We start from the raw sequence: 18,533 nt of genomic DNA on the forward strand, positions 1-18,533 counted from the left end.
TAAGCCATCATAAAACAATTTCCTCCGAATGACAGATTTCCGCAGCCCATACATCCGCACATTTCACAATAACTGAAGAAGACACAGTGGGTAACTGAGTTCATGGTGTTTGTTTCACAGGAGCAGGAGGTTGAAGGTGAAGTGCCTGGCTTAAGGAACTGAAATCAGCCATTTTTACCATGTTACACAATGGATTATGGATCCTTTGTAATTAGCTTAATGGACTGGATTTGTGTTAATATTCAGTCATATATTAGCGATGATGAGCTTGCACCCATTTTGCCACTTAGTTCTTTCTTGCCAAGAGGGAGGTATCCAAGCAGCCAGAGATGTCTAATAGCCACTCTAGCCACTGCTGCCTCCATACATGAATAACTAAATTAAGCTGACTGAACTACACAAGATTTCCATAAATCCCACAGATGAAAACTACAAGCCTAGAACTCCAAGTGGATTTACAATTGATTTATGTGTATATGACACATGCATTAATCTACATGTAAGAAACTGACATTTAGACTTTAGAAAATAAGGATATTTCCCTCTGCCGAACAAACTGACAGTGCACAAAGGTCCTGTTCAGTGAGACCGCATATTTGTTTCTGTGCATGTAAAAGATCCTGAAAGTTGAAAAAGTGAAAGTCCGCTCAAACAGAAGCTCCTCCCTCGTCAGTAGTCTTGCCTTTAATTCCATGACTTTGTGATGTCACACTACGCCCCCATGTCACACATTTGCATAGTTATTGTTAGCACAAAACCTCAGATGAACCTACTGTACGCTACCTGACCAGCAGACAGGAAAAGTTGCCAACAAGCTGGTGAAGAAAGCAGATCATCAAGAGCTAAAATGATAAAGCTGGATCCTGAAATGGCTAAAAGGAGCAAATGCTGCACTTACACCTGTCAGGTGAATGAACGAATGAATGAATAATAACATCACTGTGTTTGCTGGCGACTAGCTCAAACATAAACTTTATACTGAATGTCACTGTTGTGTTTGCAGCTGTGAAAAGAGTCAGTTTATTGACTTGATTAGGACTGGCAAAGTGGTGCAAACTCAGAGGAGACAAGTTACGCTCATTTGCCGGTTCAGTTTTATTTTGGATTCCTTCTTGAAAAGGTTAACGTGCTTTAATGCTCAAAAAACACATCAGTTTTCTCATATCGTCCAGCTCTGCAGCTCTGTATTCTCTCTCTCTTCTAGCTCCTGCCCCTTTAAGGAATCTTTAATCAATAAGTACTAAGTCAACAGCATATATAGTGTCCTCTAGCTGGCACCATCACCAGCATATGAATGTATATATCATGATTTCATTCACTGGTAATCTTGAAAGATCATCAGGTTCATTTAGCCTTATCTAGCCATGTTAAAGTAAGGCCACGACATTCGGTTTACAGTCCAGTGGCTGACAGGAACACAGCTGCTCTTGGCCAACAGTACGATAAGCTACGATGGAGGGCCTTTTCATTTTTCTGATAGGCAACAAGAAAAAAAGCATATTTCAGGGAACATTTATTAAACATACATTATGATGATGCATTTGTGGTTAATTTTTTATCACCAATTACCTTACTGATTAGGTTAATGTTATGAGGCTATGTGACTCTAAAACAAGTCAGTGAGCGACTTATGTCACTCTGCAAAACTGTCATGACCAGTTTTTTATTCATAATTCTTGATAAGTTTTCACACTAATGAAGCTTCACTAAGATAATCAAGTATTTGTTTTAGACCAAAATACAGTACGAAGTGTAGTGAAAAACAACATTGTTTGCCATTTAATTTCTTAAATTGTTACATAAAAAAAGTTTTTCTAAGGACTTGTGGCTGTCCGACAGTCTTGCAATTAAGTGCCATGTTAGTCCAGGAGGAAGGGTGTCCAGCAAAGACTGATCTTAGTTCAGTTCAGTATCCCTCATTGTCCCAAGTCACCTCATAGTCTGGATACCGAGCCTTCAGTTTCTCAGTAGTGACAGCGTGGTTTGCTCTTCCATATCCCTGTAAATAATAAAAACAATGTTGCATTAGAGATAGAAACTAACCATTTACTGACACAGAGTTACTATTAAACACTGATTTCATGATAATATGGAAGAGATTTCTAATAGTGACACACCTGTCATTAATCATCTACATAATCTTATTGCTTTTTTTTAAATACAGCAGGACTCTCACCATGGAGTATCCATAGACATGAATCTTCTTGTCCTGGGCATCATGTCTGATCCTCCCTCCTCCGATACACTCACAGTCCAAGTGACCGTCCTTTTCCAGCTCCTCAGCAACCTTTTCGTAGATATCAGCTGTAGGAAAGAGTGTATGACAAGTGAGCAACACAATAACACTGTGCTTTCTAGTATTTGTCATCTGTAAATAAAAAAATACAGTAAGTCTGGCATTAAAATTAACTGTACTATAATACGGGAACATATTTTCTAACATATAGTTTTATCAATAACAGCAGTACACAACATTTGTTGGTTGTAAATATGAATAAATGTGAATGAAACCTAGAGTGTTTGAGTCACCAACTGTCCATTAAATATGTTTATGGATCATCTGAAATCTTGCGTTGCAGATGGGCTGCCTCCATCTGGTGTCTCTGACAAGGCTGATGACTTGTCAGATCATATTCTGTACTTCAGACACCACACAACTGATCCTTCAGTGGGGAATTTCCCTCGTTTACAACAGCTTCAAGTCATAAACTGAGGCCTTTGTTTTCACTGACTGACCTGAATTTTCCATGCGAAGTTAAAGGAGCATTATGTAGCTTTCAAGAAGATTCTTGCTAATGTTTACAATATAAATGAGATAATAATACAAACTACAAAGTAATATTAAGTTATCCATAACTGAATAAACGAGCTGTCCTCAGAGGAAAATAAACGCTGTTTGAAGCTAGAAAGGTGGCAGGGTCCGCCACATATAAACAAAGTAGAACAGTATGAAGCCGTGTTGTCCTTTTGGATCAGTTTGCTTATTCAGGTCATGAACAGAGCTTGTGTGTTAAGTTTGTTTAGGCACTCAATGAAGATTTGTCTCCTCTGATTAAAATGTCTTTTCCAATACTACATATCGCTCCTTTAAAGTCAAATCACAAGAAAGAGTGAAGCGCTGTATTTACATTTTAGTCTTAACCAGCAGAGGGCAGCATAGTCCAGCAAAACACTGTCCGTACTGCTGTGTTCACATTAGTTTGAGGATATTTCATTCATATTATACCACACATAACCATGATAACGTGTTATACTTAAATTCAAGATTGAAATGGAAGCTAGACTACAACAAATATCCAATACACAAGACTAAAATCTGGTATTTCTCAAAAACTGGCAGGTCTGTCTGACTGCAGCTGACAGTATAGATTCAACTAGAGGGATTGGTGTTGTTAATCTTTAATCAATGAGGGTAGAATGAATATTAGAAATACCGATCGGTACAACACAGTACAATTTAACAGCCACAGAATGACCATAATGTTGAGGCTACATACCCCCCAAAATACTTTAGTTTAAACAATAGTGAACATCATAAACTTAATGAGGGGGGTTTCCGCAGGACTGTTGTATTACGTTTTGAGGGAGACTTAGCCTTCTTTGTCTTTATCTAGCTCTCCTCCTGACTCACCGTGGTACTCGGCCCAGCCGTATCCTCGGACTATATCCACCTCCGAGTCGTCTCCCTCCTCTTTGCTGTGAACTCTGATGAGGACGTACTTAAACACGCCGGCCGGGTCGATGTCAGCCTGCGGTATGTTGGCCATCAGAGCCGCAGCCCTCGTCTGTGTGCACATGTCCGTACTGCTCAGCGGACACACTAGCAAACAAGCTAGCACACACAATGCTTGAATTTTCTCAACAGTCTCCGTGTCTGTCTACACAAAAGGCGTTACAGCTTCGAAGGCCCTTTCTATTTTCACATAAAAGTGAATGGAGCAACACGAACTTATGCTAGCTCCGCCATGCACTGCATGCAGCGACAACAAAAGGACTTCCGGCCACAGCTTCCAAAATAAGGGCGATTAAATGTACTTATGTTAACAGAACAGATATAAGCACATACCAACAACAACAACAACAACAACAATAATAATAAATAAATATAATAAATATAATTCCATCTCTTATTTACAGTTATTATTACGAATTATTGTACTTTAATTGGCCCTTATTTTTCTTCGTTTTGTCGTTTTCTCCTGATATAACATATCATATTATGATATTATTATGATAACACTTGATTGAACGTCGGTTTGTTTAAATTGATTCAATTAAGTATTTCTTTTGGAGACATTTATGGAAATGTTCTCTCCCCTGCACTTAGCAATTAAATAACTGTATGCCCTTTATCATTTTCATTGTACAAGCTATTGAATCATACAAGCTATGGCTAACTTCTAGCATTTTCTGTAGTTTTTTTTTTTTAAATTTATTTTGTTTTTACACATTATAATAATTACTTTAAATCCCTGCTTTTATTCTGAAGGTAATCCTCAGAACAGGACGCCTACTTCCGTAACGCAAAGCATTCTGGTAGTTGCTGTTCAGGGCAGACCATGACAGAAAATTAGTCTGATCAGCTGAATGGAAAGGACTCAGCTGGCTCCTTGTACAAAGGAAAACACGAAACAATGGAAAACATTTATTTTGTTATCTGGTAAAAATATCCAGTGTGAACACACAGAGAACAATGAAATGCCATGATAATTCAAAATTCACACAACATGACTTCATATTAACAAAGCATTTGATGTGGTTAATTACATTAAAAATGTCTGCAAGGTATAAAATGTATTAAATCTATAATATATCTTCAATTTATTGACACAGACTGTAACCTGCACCAGCTTTCACTAGAATTGTGCTATTATTCTATTTTTTTTTCTATTATTTTATTTTTTTTAATAGTAAATTGAAATATTCTAAATAAACCCAACACACCTGGTACATACTGGAATGTCTTTATCTTCCAAATTGTAAATTATAACGTTTATAACCTCTGATGAACCATTTCAAGTAAATTCTGCCATACTGTTACATTTTCATTAAAATATTTTTCAGTTGTTTTCATCTTTCAACTCAACCGGTTATGCAAAGAGGGTGGGCACAATACATGCAACATATGTTATGTGTAATTCAATCCAATACAGAAGGTCTTAAATATTATGCATTTATTTATTAAACATAGGAATATATCTACCATTTTTAAGATGCAAATTGTCTGCATGGTACAATGTAGTACGACAATACTGTGTTTGTCAGGTTTGACCAATAACCCTTTGTTGAAAGAGACCAAATGCTGTTATTTTCCCTTATTTGCCCTTACTGACTAAAAACTCTTTTGCTTTTTTGCTGTGCAGTGATTCAATTTTGCCAAAATGAGTTGATAACCTTCTCTGTGTGACAACATGTCTGCCTCACAATTTCCTAAGAGAGAGATCCAAACAGCATCACATCTGTACTTTACATACTATTCAAAGTTAATCGAGGCTGACTAAAATGTGAATAAAAACTTCCATGTGAAACAAACATTTGAATCAGTGGTTCTTGCATATTTAGAGGAGGGTTATCATCAGTGTGCTTCATTTTACTACAGCAGTTCTTCAGAGTGCAGTCACAGTTTCTACACAAAACAATACACCCGGAATTTCTTACATTCCATAAAAATTTGCTTTGACTTTTCAAGGATAACATTTACATTCAGACCTCCTTTTCAGTGCCAACTCCACCATGGGAGTGCTGTTTTAAACTGAGAGGGCACTCAGAATTTGGACTGTGACACATCTTTTGCTGTGTTGGCTCTGTGAACCAGTACATTGGATTTGAAATTTAAAAGACTATGAAGTCCTGACTTTTAAGCTTTAATTTAAGAGTGCTTGCATCCACATTTTTATACAGAGTCCTACAATTTAGATAGACAAAGATTAACTGGATAAGTTTATATAACTCCACACAAAGTCAACATATATACATAGGACAATCAAATTGAAATGCTACATTAACCTAAAATAAATATTAACCTAAAATATGTATAAAAATTGAAACAGTCTTTAGACCGTCGTCATATTATAATGTAAACACTGTTAAATAAAGCTTTAATTCAGATCCAATGTACTATAGTAGAGGGTCAAGACATCAAAAATCTATCACTGTCTTCCTGTTTTCTGATGTTGCAGCATCTAGATGGTGCTTTCACCGCCTCCTTTCTTCTTCCCGTCACGCATTCGGAGAAAGATGAAGACCAGGACTGCTGCCAGCAGGAGGACAAAGAGAAAGATAAGCGTCCCCCACGCTCCTAGAGTCAAGGCCTTCCTGTGCCCTGCCATCTCTGCGGGCATCAGATTGCTCAAACTGAGCATGTAGCCCAGAGCCCACCCCACCGAGGTGTCCCCTGCCTGGAGGATCAGCAACACACCATTACAGCAAGTTAGTGGAAATGTGTCTCGATTTTCTTACATTTGAAAATGGACATTAGGTGATACGTTTATCTGTAGAGTGCTGATGAAGCTCTCACCTTCTTCTGGAAGGAAATGCGTGGGAACGACGTCTCATCAAAGCTGTATCCTCTCAACATGAGAATCTTCATGAACACAGAAATGGCACAGTAATCCTGCAAACGGGACTTTTGGTCTGGAGCAAGACCCAGCATCTGCAACAAAAACAAAGAGCTACATGTGTTAAAATGTTAGAATATCATGAAGAAGTCAAATTAAAAATGACACTCATCTGCTAAAATGTACAATGTCTAATGGGAATGTCCTAAGTTTAAGATTTTTAGTCATAAATCAAAATATTGGACACATTTAGAATATGGTGTATATAAAATATGATGTCAGATTAAATTTATAGGATCACCAAGGTTATTGGAATTCATCCAATTTCTATCCAATCCATCTAGTGAATGTGGATATATTTCATTGGATAAGTGCAGTTTTCACCTGCTTGTGGCACTAGAGAGGCCAGGGGATCGTCAAAGTAGGATTCATCCTCTGAGCAACACTTACGTTTTTTCTTTTGGCAATCCAACGTAATTTATGTATGAAGATTAGTATGATCTGAGAAGTATGCCAAATTTGCACATTTTAACAGTGTGTCTGACTTTGTGATCAGCATGCTCGGCTGTTTTTATCTCAGGCAGTCTTTGCACATGTGGTTTTATGATTGTTTTTTTTTTACTTTAATGTCTGATTTGATGCAGAAGTTCCCTTTAGCCAAGACAAACTTCTCCCATGGGAGTCAATAGAGACAATAAAGTAACCTTAACCTTATCAAATGCACCGACTTACACTGCTCGCCATTTCACTACTTTGGTGACAAACATTTTCAGTGTTTCTTTCACCTTTAATGTAACACACTGGCTAAAGTCTTAAAGTGAAAGGTGTCATTAAATTGGTACTTCAATTGTTGACTATGAGGGCTAATATGGAAAGAAGATATACATATTTGCAAATGGAATGAATAAGAAGACTTTTAACAAGGTTTTTTTCTATAAACCGATAAGTCCATTAGAGGCCTGTGCCTTTTTTGTGTCACTGCTCTGGGCGCCCTGGGTTGAAAATCTCTCAACCTTTCTGAAAGGTGCTGGTGACATCCCTGACATCACTTTTCCTGGCCTAGGCAATAAATTTCACTCTATATTTGTCTCCTATGGATCATGTCACGCACCCACATCCTGCTTGCCCTGATGTCGACGATGAACGTGGACTATAAGGATGCGGGACACAGACACAAATGAGATATTATACACAAGTATAACAAAAGAACATTACTTGAGGTAAAGTCATGCTGCAAACGGTCCTGGCCGCCTCCTCCAGCTGTGAAGGAGTCCTCACAGAGATACCAGTGATTTGCTGCAGGAAGGAGTGAGTGTAGAAGAATGCAGAGAACGCCTGATAACATAGGATGGGGACAAAACACAAAACACAGACTGGGTTGATTAGAAGTACATGGAAAGATTAATTATAATTACAGCATACCAAATCAAAGCTCATTTTGTATTTGTGTCTGTGTGACATATGGTAATGTTAGATATGTAGATAATTCTTGACATACAGAAAACTGTTTGTCTGTCTGTGCTTCTGAAAATGTTAAACAACAATGAACTTAAAATGCATCACTAACTCTGTGCCCCTTGTGGACAGTCTGACCTTTAGTCTATAATACCACCAGTGTGTATATTCCCCCCCCGCCGTATCATCCATTCCCTAAAGCCACTCTTACCACAAAGCTGCCGGTGACATTTGGCTGGAAGACCTTATCAAAGGAGCACTGGGAGAAGGGGCAGCCGTCGAAGGAGAAGATCTCAGACATGTTGCCCAGGCAGTGCTCATAGTGTCCGCTGCCCTGTACCTTCAGAGAGGCCTGGGAATCGTAGGAGCTGGGTCTGTGCTTTGCCGTACACGGAGAGTTGAATACAGTGTCCAGCTTTACAGATGTACTGTGGTCTGCAGGATAGCAGGGGTGTGTGACTGACTCTGAGTCACCCTGGGACTGAGACAGGGGCAGACAGACAGAGAGATGTGATACAACAATGCTTTAAAAATACCGTAATACCATATACTATGCATATCCTTTATGCACATGGATAATCATGTACTTATGTGTACTAGATGTATCCTAGCGCTCCAACGATTAGTTGATCCTAAGAAAATTAAACGCCAACTCTTCTGACAATCGACCAATCGTTTCAGTCATTTTTCAGGAAGAAGTGTCACAATGTACTGCCTGCAGCTTCTTAAAGGTAACAATTTGTGGATTTTCTTTGACATTAACGAAGAATCTTTGGGTTTTAGATGTTTGTTTGGACAAAAGAAGTAATCCGAAGTCGACACTATGGGCTTTGGGAAATTGTGATGAGTACTTACCTGAATCATTTGGCATTTAATAGACATTTGATCGATAAATTGTGAGTTGCAGCCCTAATACATACAGTATATCAGACTATAGATTAACAATCAGTCAATGCGGTTTTCCAAATTGGCAACGTTGATTTTATCTGGAGCTTTAATTTCATCATCAGCGTGGTCTAATAGGTTGGTCAGTGTTGGTCCTGTAACATGTTACTGCAGTAAGCACACATTTCTCCACCAGAGAGCACTGCAAACTGTAAAATGTCCTCCTAAGTACAGTAAATATGTTGGACACAGTTCTTTGATAACCAAAATTTAAGAGATCACCATCAAAGATATATGTTTTTGCTATATGATTACGTAAAAGTGTAAAATCTACTGTAAAACATACTGAAATATACATCTTAACAACTATTAAATGTCAATAGTGGCTTCAGTATCAAAAATCCAGTGAGCCTATTTGTCTACAGCAGCTTTTACTGAGATGACATTTGTAGTATATGTTTGGTACTATAATTCCACAAAGCTTCGTATGTTTAAAAATAACACATATAGAAACACATTCTATAAAATATAGAAAAGTTGTGATGCTGTATAAAATAGAAATAAAACAGAATCACACTTCAATGCTTCACTGCTTTTTGAAAATATATGCTTATTCTGAATCTTATGGTGGCAACATGCTCCAAACAAGTTGTGACAGGAGACAACAAAAGACTGAATATATCGTGGAATGCTCCAAAAAAAAAAAAAAACCCTTTGGAACATTCCACAGTTTAACAGGTTAATTGGTAACAGGTGATCCTGTGATGACTGGGTGGGGGGAGGGGCGCAGGAAGTGCTCAGACGTTTAAAAGCGAGGACGAGCTCGCGCTTTGTGAAAAAAAGCATATTACTACAAGGGCTCAGGAACACTTCATGAAGCCGTTGTCAGCAAACGCAGTTTGTTTTTTGCATCCTGTTCTATTTACATTTTTTGCACAGCGCTCTGCCTATCGTTTTGGAATCGCCTTATCGTCTTGATTTTGGCTCAAGTGAGTGCGATACGGTGCGTTACACTACCGTCACGATATGAGCCAGCAGCCTCTTGAGGACCTGGTCCCTCCCGTAGCACAGGAAGCTGTGTGTGTATAGAGAGTACTCCTGGCCGTAAAGACGCAGCTTCATCATGTCGTGTTCGTCCTCTACTTCATCCCGAGTGGCAAATGTGATCTGGGTAGACGCCCCGCCGAAATCGAGCGCTCCAACTGTGGGTCTGCCGGGGCTGAGCCAGTGCCCCACAAAACCATACTGCGAAGACATGATAAGGGGAAAGGGAAGCAAGTGAGCTATTTCCCGTTCATCATCCAGAGTCTTCGTTGTTGATTTCTTAGACATGGCATAGCAACAGGAGGAAGGACTTCATGAGCACAGTGATTATCCAAATTTCCAAGAGGAGATAGTGATGGACTGTACCATCGTTTTGCTACTGGATGTCATCAGTCAGCCTTCTGTATAGGCTTTAAATAGCTAAACACCATCATCTTTGCAACAATGAAGTGCTAAAGCTGGACAAATGTTGGAACTGAATTAATGAATGGCAAATTATTTTCAGAGCGCGCTCCGACTTAACCAAACGTACAACTGTCCTCCATCAGTCTGCTGTTGCTGTGCACTGAACAAAAACTTGCGAATGAATCACAATTTGACACGATGGGATCTGCTGGCAGCCTCTATGAGGTACCTTTATGAAGTTCTCTAACAGATAGTTGACGGTGACCCAGCCGTACGCCCCCTCCTCTTTACCGCTCAGTATGGCCGCCCCCTGGTAGCTGAAAGGGTAGGACTGGATTTTGTTGCCAACCTCCTGCAGTATCTGGTCCGACTGCTCCCGGCTGGACATGCTGTTTGGAGGAAATGGACATTTGATGAAACTCTTGCAAGTTGCCCTCATTCAGAGGCTGCACGAACAAATGTCTCGCTGTTTCAGTGCCTAAAAGCTGCAGCTTTGACACAGACACAGAGACGCCACCATGAAATCCATGACACATGTTTGTCAGCTGGACCAGACGCACCAGCCTGCAGGCCATCTGAGCACAGGATCTCTCTTTGACTTAATGACATTTTAACCATGTAAATAGTTATTGTTGCTTTTCTTCTCTAACTTAAACTTTTGATCTGCCAGTAGTTGGCAACTGTGAAATGTTTAATTCAATAACTTGTGTGCAGCAATTAGGTTCACTGTAAAAAAAAAAAAAAAAAGACTATAATCAGCACTTAAAGAAAGGATGGAGAGAGCATCATCAACAGTTAAGCTAATTCATTTACATTGTATGGAGTGACTTTTAGTGCCAAAAATTCTACGATTGCTAAGGACTGTTTTGAATGCACAGGTAAGTATAACAGGCAGGCCCTTGCCTCTCACTCATAATGTAGCGAATTGTTTCTGTTGTTGGCTGTTAACATTTTTAATCCAAATCCTCCTTTGCATGCAGCAATTCAAATCCCACGAGCATTTCTTTCAGGTAGATTTAATTACTCATTCTTCAAACAGCATTAAAAAAAAAATGGAAGGGTTAGTCCTCGAGTGTTGAAGATCGGTCAACAAGTGAAAGAAAAGACGTGGCTGCAACCAGCACTGGAAAGAGTGTTATCACCATTTAAATTAGTTAATTTACAATGTATGTATGGAGTTACATCAGTGCCAACGTTTTCTGAGCACAAAGGAATGCTTTGAATGTACAGATAGAAATGGGCTGCTGTCGCCTCTTACTCAAATAGTAGGTTTTGCACTCAGCAAATTATTTACTTATTCACCTCCTACTGAGCGACTGGGCAGCTGTTTTCTGCTACACATTTGCATGAAGGAAAAGGTGGCCTGTCCTCTCAAAGTAACTCTACACATGACTAATTGGCCAGGAAAATCAAGAGGTACCAGCTTGAACACATTAAAAGGCAGTATGTCTGTATTTCCTCATTTAAATAAGTAAAGGATGAGCACCTACAGGACTTGTATCAGGCAACAGACAGCTCTGTATGCAAAGTACATAAATCACTGGGCCCAGTCCAGATGTCTGCATATTCGGTGGAAATATTATTTCTTTCACAGCACTACACAAACAAACCCCGCCTTTATACAAGTTTTCACTCATGATATCATTCGCCTTAATTAACAAGTTCACTTTGCAGTTGGGCAGCTGTTTTTTTGGTAACATCAGCCAAGCTGAATAGACCTCGATATAGCGAGTTAACTACGACGCTTATAATCAAACAGGGGACACGAGTAGATTGAATTGTACAGGGAGATGATTCGAATACAGCCGCAAAAAGACTTATTCATAAGATTAACCTTAGCAATATAAAAAACAATATTCAAGCTGTCAAAGATATAAACCACATTGCTCTATCAAAGATGCACCAAAATGCTATTTCAGGGATAATAATGACGATGCCTTTTTTTTTTGGTGGGTTTGCTACACTCATTGTAGTCAACAAAAGACATGTAGTGTTTTTTCCCTCTGGCTTTTGTACAGTTGGCATTCACTCCAAAAATCATTTTCACCCTTAGTCAGGCTCCATCCTGTGATGTGTGTTGAAGTTAAGGACGCTGGCTTGTTGACTGATGTCAAATCTATCAAAACGGTAAGCACTGTACCACTGTCTGTGGCTTCTGTGCCACTAACTGAGCCTTGTCAGCCGCCTGATCACTCCTGTACAGTATGTGCATGTGCAACTCTCAGCAGAGACGAAAAAGCAAGATGTCTCACTCCGCTAAAACAAGTTTGAACATCTTCTGGATGTAGTTCTGATGAGGTTTATGATCCGCTGATTTCTACTCTGCCTTGTTTTTCTGGTGAGTTTGTGATGATGAATGTAACACTGAAGAAAAAAAGAAAAGAGAAGGGCAAACCTGTCTCCTGGCAACAGGAAAGGAGACAGTAGTCAATTTTAAGTAGGTTTACAGCATTCCTTTCCAAAGGGTAGGGACCCTACCCCTTAACTCACACTAATACACACACTTGACTCACTGCAGAAGCCTCATGCCGGCTGTAGCTCCCAGGTACACAGGTGTAGACCGGTGTCTTTCTTTGGGGATGTCTTTTACTGCCTGATTGAGACAAGCCTCGAGGCTCTGCCCCGCTGATCCTGGTTGGCCCGCATAGCTGGATATTCCTCCCCCTTAGTGAGACATGAACAGGATAAAAAGGTCAAGCATCTTGATTACATAACACACATGTGTAGTCTTGTTCTCAAGTTCGCACAAAACAGTGTCAGCCGTTGTAATACAAATGTACAATTATTCAAAAAGTGATGCCACCCAGAAATGTCTCAGATACTGTGAGAAAAAATCTGCTCGCAACTGTAGGTGAATGTATTATGAATATATTAAGTCCCTGATGATAGACCACATAAAGAAGGGATCAAAGTTCAGTTCTGACCCTTAACTCTGACTCATTCCCGATTCACGACTGCCTGAGACAAAGATCGCACAACTCGTGCTTCATGCTGTGCTGCGACAACGTAAGCCACTGGCAGGCAACAGCTGGCATCATTTCACATCCAACCCACTGGCGAATACAACAAGAAACAGTGCTTTATGAAGTATAGTCTGTCAGGTTTAAAAAGGAAACGAAACATACTTTAACCAAACTGAGAGTACGCATAACTGAGTATTCTGGGTAACTTTTCACCAGCAGAAGGTATTCGCCACTGAAATCTGTGTTTTGAATCTAAAGAAGTTATTTTATACAAGATAGTCATTTCTGTATGTGATTCTGTATGGCAACATGAGGAGTAATGGGAAGCATGGTGAAAAACAATAGATGCAGCCAGAGTTATTTGGTTTCAGCAGCAGCGGCAGGGTGCGGCCGTTTTGAGAGATAAGAGAGATAAGATTCACCAGGGAAGAGTCCACAGGGTCCACTCAACAGCCTGGCACACCAGCGCCGTCACCTTATCTATGCAAACTCATGGTTAAAAAGGAAGCATATCTCCTGCTTGAAACGGCTGGTCTGCATGCATCTAGGTCACTGTATATAAACCTGTGTTTTGGTGGGTTTCTACGGCTCTGCAGGCTGATATCGCCATATTTAGTTAAAAAAAATATGAGCCTTCACGACCACATTTCCATTTTATCCCTTTTACAGTGAATCTCGCTGGAACCTGTTGTACCCGTTGTGAATCTGAGCTGACTACAGGCGCTGTTATTAGGCGAGTTATTAACCTTTCCCCACCTGAGCCCCACCTCAACACATTTTTACACGTTTGTTGGGTGGAAGGGGTGCTGATACTTACCCTTAATGTGACATTCAGTGTGCTGGGTGACCACACCTGTGCCATTCTGCTTGTCAGCCTGCCACTTGTATATATACAAAGCTGTGTGTGAAGATCCAGCATCCAGAACAATCCCATACTAGAGAGAGTAAGAGGCAAAAAAAAAAAAAAACATGAAGGGGGCTGAGAGAAGAGACAGCTAAGCATTTCCTGAAGCTGCTGGCAGCTTTGGAAAGGGTCAAACAGGTTAATGACTATAAGAACGTAAAAGACTTAACTCTTCATGCCAGTCTTCAAAGACAGCCTTCTGGGACTCATATTACACAAGAAGATATAAAACATGTGGTGGACAGATACTGATTGCACTGCATTTGTACTCGTTTAGCTATTTGAAGCTATGTGGTCATTTTGTTAGCTGTTCAGGAACTTTGGAGACGAGCTGCAGTGTACAAAAGCTGAATGGTGATGTAAACCTTTGCATAAACATGAGAATATATACATGCTATTTGCAAAACGTTCCATTCTAAATGTTCCATTGTGGTCTGCTTGAGGTAGTCTATGAATTAAAAACAGCCAGGTTGATAAAGTAAGGTTGTTAAAGTCCTTAAAGGGCTGATAGGCAGAGGCTAAACTATTTTATTTAGGCACCATTTTCAGCTTAAGATGTCATTATTTTGCCAAAGCTAAACTATACTGCTGTGTTCCAGAGTGCAGAGAAAAATGGCCGCCTTGTGAGCAGGGTCAATACAAACTGAAGGTAGATTTTCTCAAATTCAGCAGGCCTACAATCTCCACAGGGAAATTGAGTGGGCAACGAGTTTGGGGACCAATGAACCGCAGCAGACTCCGTCTGTGAGGTGAAAGGCAGTTGCCGTCATATATACAGAGAAGACCGCTAAATGTTTTTGTATAAGCTAAATAAACCTAAGAGTAAAATTATAAAGCATCCAAGGGCTTTAGGCTGGAGGTAGAGGCATGCCTATATATCACATCACCATAAGCCATTATAGAGAGGAAGACAGCTTCTTCAACGCCTAGGAAATTTAGCTCTACATTTATATTTGTTATGATTTGCAGACAATATTGTCGATATAATATTACATTATTACATTACATTATTATACAGTGGCATCAAAGCAGAGCGATAAGAGATGATGCTTATTCCTTAACGTTCTATAAAGGTAACTGTCCAGACTGAATGGGGATCTTTGTACCCTGGAGATCATATCCCACAATACAGCATAACGGAAGCATATAAATACTTCTTCAAACGACACGGTCTGCTCGCTCGAATGAAAAAACCTGTTGACCCTGATAGGGCTTCCACTTTCACTACAATGTGGTTGGCTACAATTATGTTAGAGGCTGCTGTGATGTCTGAAAGGAAACACTCAGAATGTGTAGAAATCCAGCCATGCAAGAGGGTATGTGGGTGACGAGCCAATGGACAAGGACCACACACACACATGCACAACAACGAATGTGCAGAAATAGATACACAAGCACATGCTCATCCTTCCGAGCTGAGGGCATTTCAGAAACACGCAGCCTCTCGTATCAGCACCACAGGTTCAGCAGTAACATCGTGCGTTGGCGTTCGCTCGTGATATTTTCTCATTACTGCTGTGCAGTCAGTTGTGAGGACCTCGCTCCAACACTCGCCAAAAACACAGAGGATCTGTAATGACCTGCTTTGTCCGTTCATTTGATAAGCTGGCAGAGCTGCTGCATCCAACTCCTCTTTCTGTGGCTGGTCGACAGCATTCTTACTGAGTGAAAGGAATGGCTACTTTATACCGAAAAAGGAACCATGGGGTATTTAGCTGGTAACACAAAAAAAGACGAGGAAGCATAGGGAACACAAGGTTGATTTGACTCGTGCAGTAATCCTGATCTGAACGCCACACTACAGTTTTCGAGTCTTTTAAGTTTTTCAGCTTGGGTTATTTTGACATTTTTAGATATAAGATTATAAAAGTAAAACATGACAAAACTTTTTTACAATCACAGCTCTTCAGTACAGAACAGTAGAAAACAGATCAGCTGCCTGTCTCCATCTTTAAACCTGCGTGATTTCTGCTCTGATCGAAACTAAATCAACACGTCGCTCTATGGGTAAAGTCTTTCACCGAACGATTCAACTTTATGGTTTATCAGTATTTAAGACACAAGGTCACCTGGGCTTTTATAGATCGTAATCTCACCGCTTACAGCCCTGTGATAAGCAACAACACACAGCAACAGAGGGATGAGTCACATTAAAGCAGCGAGCGAGAGCCAAACATACAGAATAAACTACAGACAAAGACAAGGTTAAGATAGAAGTTTTAAGCCGAAATCTTCACAGCGGCTGCCGAACTGAAAGCACCGCCCAAGATGAAGTGGATGAATGCTTTTAACCACTCAAGGGTGAAAATAAAGTCTTTTCAAATCAGTTGGTGATCTTGGGGCTTCCAGAGACTATCACCAAACTCGCTGTATGGAGCCAATGTTTATTTACATTATTAAACAAGTCCCCATCTGCTTCAGTTGTTGAGGAGAATGCTGCAACATTTTCTGCCGAGCATCTCCAGAAAATGTTTCGTGGACTACAGAACTTAACATGATTTTGAACTGACATGAGAGAGAGTAGATGTCCACATTTTCATTTTGGGTGAATTGTGTCTAATAGCAAGTATCTCTAGGTTGCCTATATCCAAAGGTTTTTAGGCCCTGAAAATGTCAGTGTTTATGTGTAGATGATTTCACAGACTTCTGATTGGCCAATGGGGCCTTATGGTAATGCATTAAATCTGCAGTAGGTCTGCACGATATGGCAAAAAAGAAAAATCATATTGCTATATTAGGCCTGTTATAAGATTCACAGTAAGTGGTAATGGTAATTTTTTTGCATCCAAATTTGCATTTTGACTCAAAGCATGGTCCAGGACACGCCTGCAGGGCTGCAGCACTGTGACCTTCTTCTTTCAGATACTACATTTGGTCATATTGCGAAGACATCTGAACAAACTGTGCAGCCCTAATCCATAGCAGAGGTGTTAACACAAAAGATGTGATGATCCATCATATCGACAAATGATCCAAAATCAGACCAAAAAAAGTATCAACTCATCCCATTTTTCATTTGTTAGGTTTTACAATTACACCTCTGGACCCTGTAATGATTCACATATAAAAGACTAAATTAAACAACAATATATCTCTATATCTTTTATATATTTTATGTCATTACTTTTTTAATCAACACTGGCACTCCTGGGCTTCCATTGCTTAAGGTTCAACCACTGAGCAGAGAGTATCAAACTAACTCTTACATCAGGACGCGCTGCAGATGTTGAACCTCACAAACAAACTCAGAACAGCAGCCAGAGTTCAGTGCTCATGTCACAGACTCTACTCTACTCTGGTGCCACAGATTGCCGTGCGTGACACCTTCAGAGCTTTGGTTACACCGTCCGGACAGCTTAACGCTGCTGGCACACACGGATCCAAAAATACCCAAGAGTAACCGACCTTACCATGAACCCCGGAGCCTCCTGGACGTCTTCGGTGGGGACAGTCAGGAGCAGGATGGCAACAAGTCCGAGCACCAGCAGCGCGATGGGGACGACAGGATGAGCGGCGCGCTGAGCCATGAAGTGAAAGTGAGACGCGCAGCTCTGCTCCTCTGACTGCAGCCCGCTGGATATTTGAGCGTCGACTTAATAGCGGCCAAGTGGGAGAAGTGTCTGACGGCTTCCCGCTGGCCGGGCGTTATCGCAGCCCGCCTGTGGTTCACGCTTCACCTGCTGCCTGCCTCCTGTTTTACATTTCACTTGAGCTAGCAAAGCATGACCTGAATTTATGTCCCCGGCGCAGCAGCAGAGAGCCCCTCCATGAACCTGAGTCCTCCCTCCTGCTCGGCCCGGGAATGAAAGCAGCTCCAAGGCTACTGGAGCCATGGAGGGAACAATGTTTTTTTTTTTTTTTTATTTTTTTTTTTTTTACCATGGCCAGAGCTGGTGCTGCTCATTCACATTCAACGCTTATTTAGGGTGCAATCTCCACCTACAGAGGAGAGGGGACGAAAATCACATGATTGACTGAATCACCATCAGGGAGGAAACAAGGTGTTTAGCCTGATCTGGCACTGATCCAGATTGTAGAGTGCTGCCGGACTGAAGAGACCCAGAGCTGCTTGTTGTGTTTTGTTTTGTTTTTCTCCGCTATTTGCATATGAATGGTGGCAGCTTAAAAACCTGACTTGCAAATGTCACCCTCATTTGAATGGCCGGGTAAAGCATGGGAGTGAAGTTTTCACTTAAAGGCCTATACTTTCTTTGTACATGTCTATTCTTGCTGAAATCTTGTTCTGACAAGGTCTAAATATAGCAGAATGTATAATGAGTTATTTTGAAGGAGCTTCTGAATATTGCAAGCGAGCCGTTC

The 18,533-nt window shown here is 40.4% G+C and overlaps 2 protein-coding genes across 2 annotated transcripts; both read right to left on the reverse strand.

The window, feature by feature from the left end:
* Positions 1-1,076: 1,076 nt before the first annotated feature.
* On the reverse strand, positions 1,077-4,006 carry phpt1 (phosphohistidine phosphatase 1). The gene is made up of 4 exons (XM_037118346.1): positions 3,632-4,006; positions 2,177-2,304; positions 1,285-1,999; positions 1,077-1,207 (listed from the first exon to the last, which is right to left on the reverse strand). The coding sequence occupies exons 1-3, from the start codon at positions 3,795-3,797 to the stop codon at positions 1,907-1,909; spliced, it is 387 nt and encodes a 128-aa protein (XP_036974241.1). The 5' UTR covers positions 3,798-4,006; the 3' UTR covers positions 1,077-1,207; positions 1,285-1,906.
* Positions 4,007-4,669: 663 nt separating this feature from the next.
* Positions 4,670-17,954, reverse strand: LOC119029914 (ectonucleoside triphosphate diphosphohydrolase 2). The gene is made up of 9 exons (XM_037117142.1): positions 17,624-17,954; positions 14,127-14,244; positions 12,860-13,010; positions 10,576-10,735; positions 9,915-10,142; positions 8,224-8,493; positions 7,773-7,892; positions 6,518-6,652; positions 4,670-6,398 (listed from the first exon to the last, which is right to left on the reverse strand). Exons 1-9 carry the CDS (start codon positions 17,738-17,740, stop codon positions 6,183-6,185), a joined length of 1,515 nt encoding a protein of 504 aa, XP_036973037.1. The 5' UTR covers positions 17,741-17,954; the 3' UTR covers positions 4,670-6,182.
* Between the last annotated feature and the right edge of the window lie 579 nt (positions 17,955-18,533).

The sequence above is a fragment of the Acanthopagrus latus genome, chromosome 12, assembly GCF_904848185.1.
Source record: "Acanthopagrus latus isolate v.2019 chromosome 12, fAcaLat1.1, whole genome shotgun sequence".
NCBI lineage: Eukaryota > Metazoa > Chordata > Actinopteri > Spariformes > Sparidae > Acanthopagrus > Acanthopagrus latus.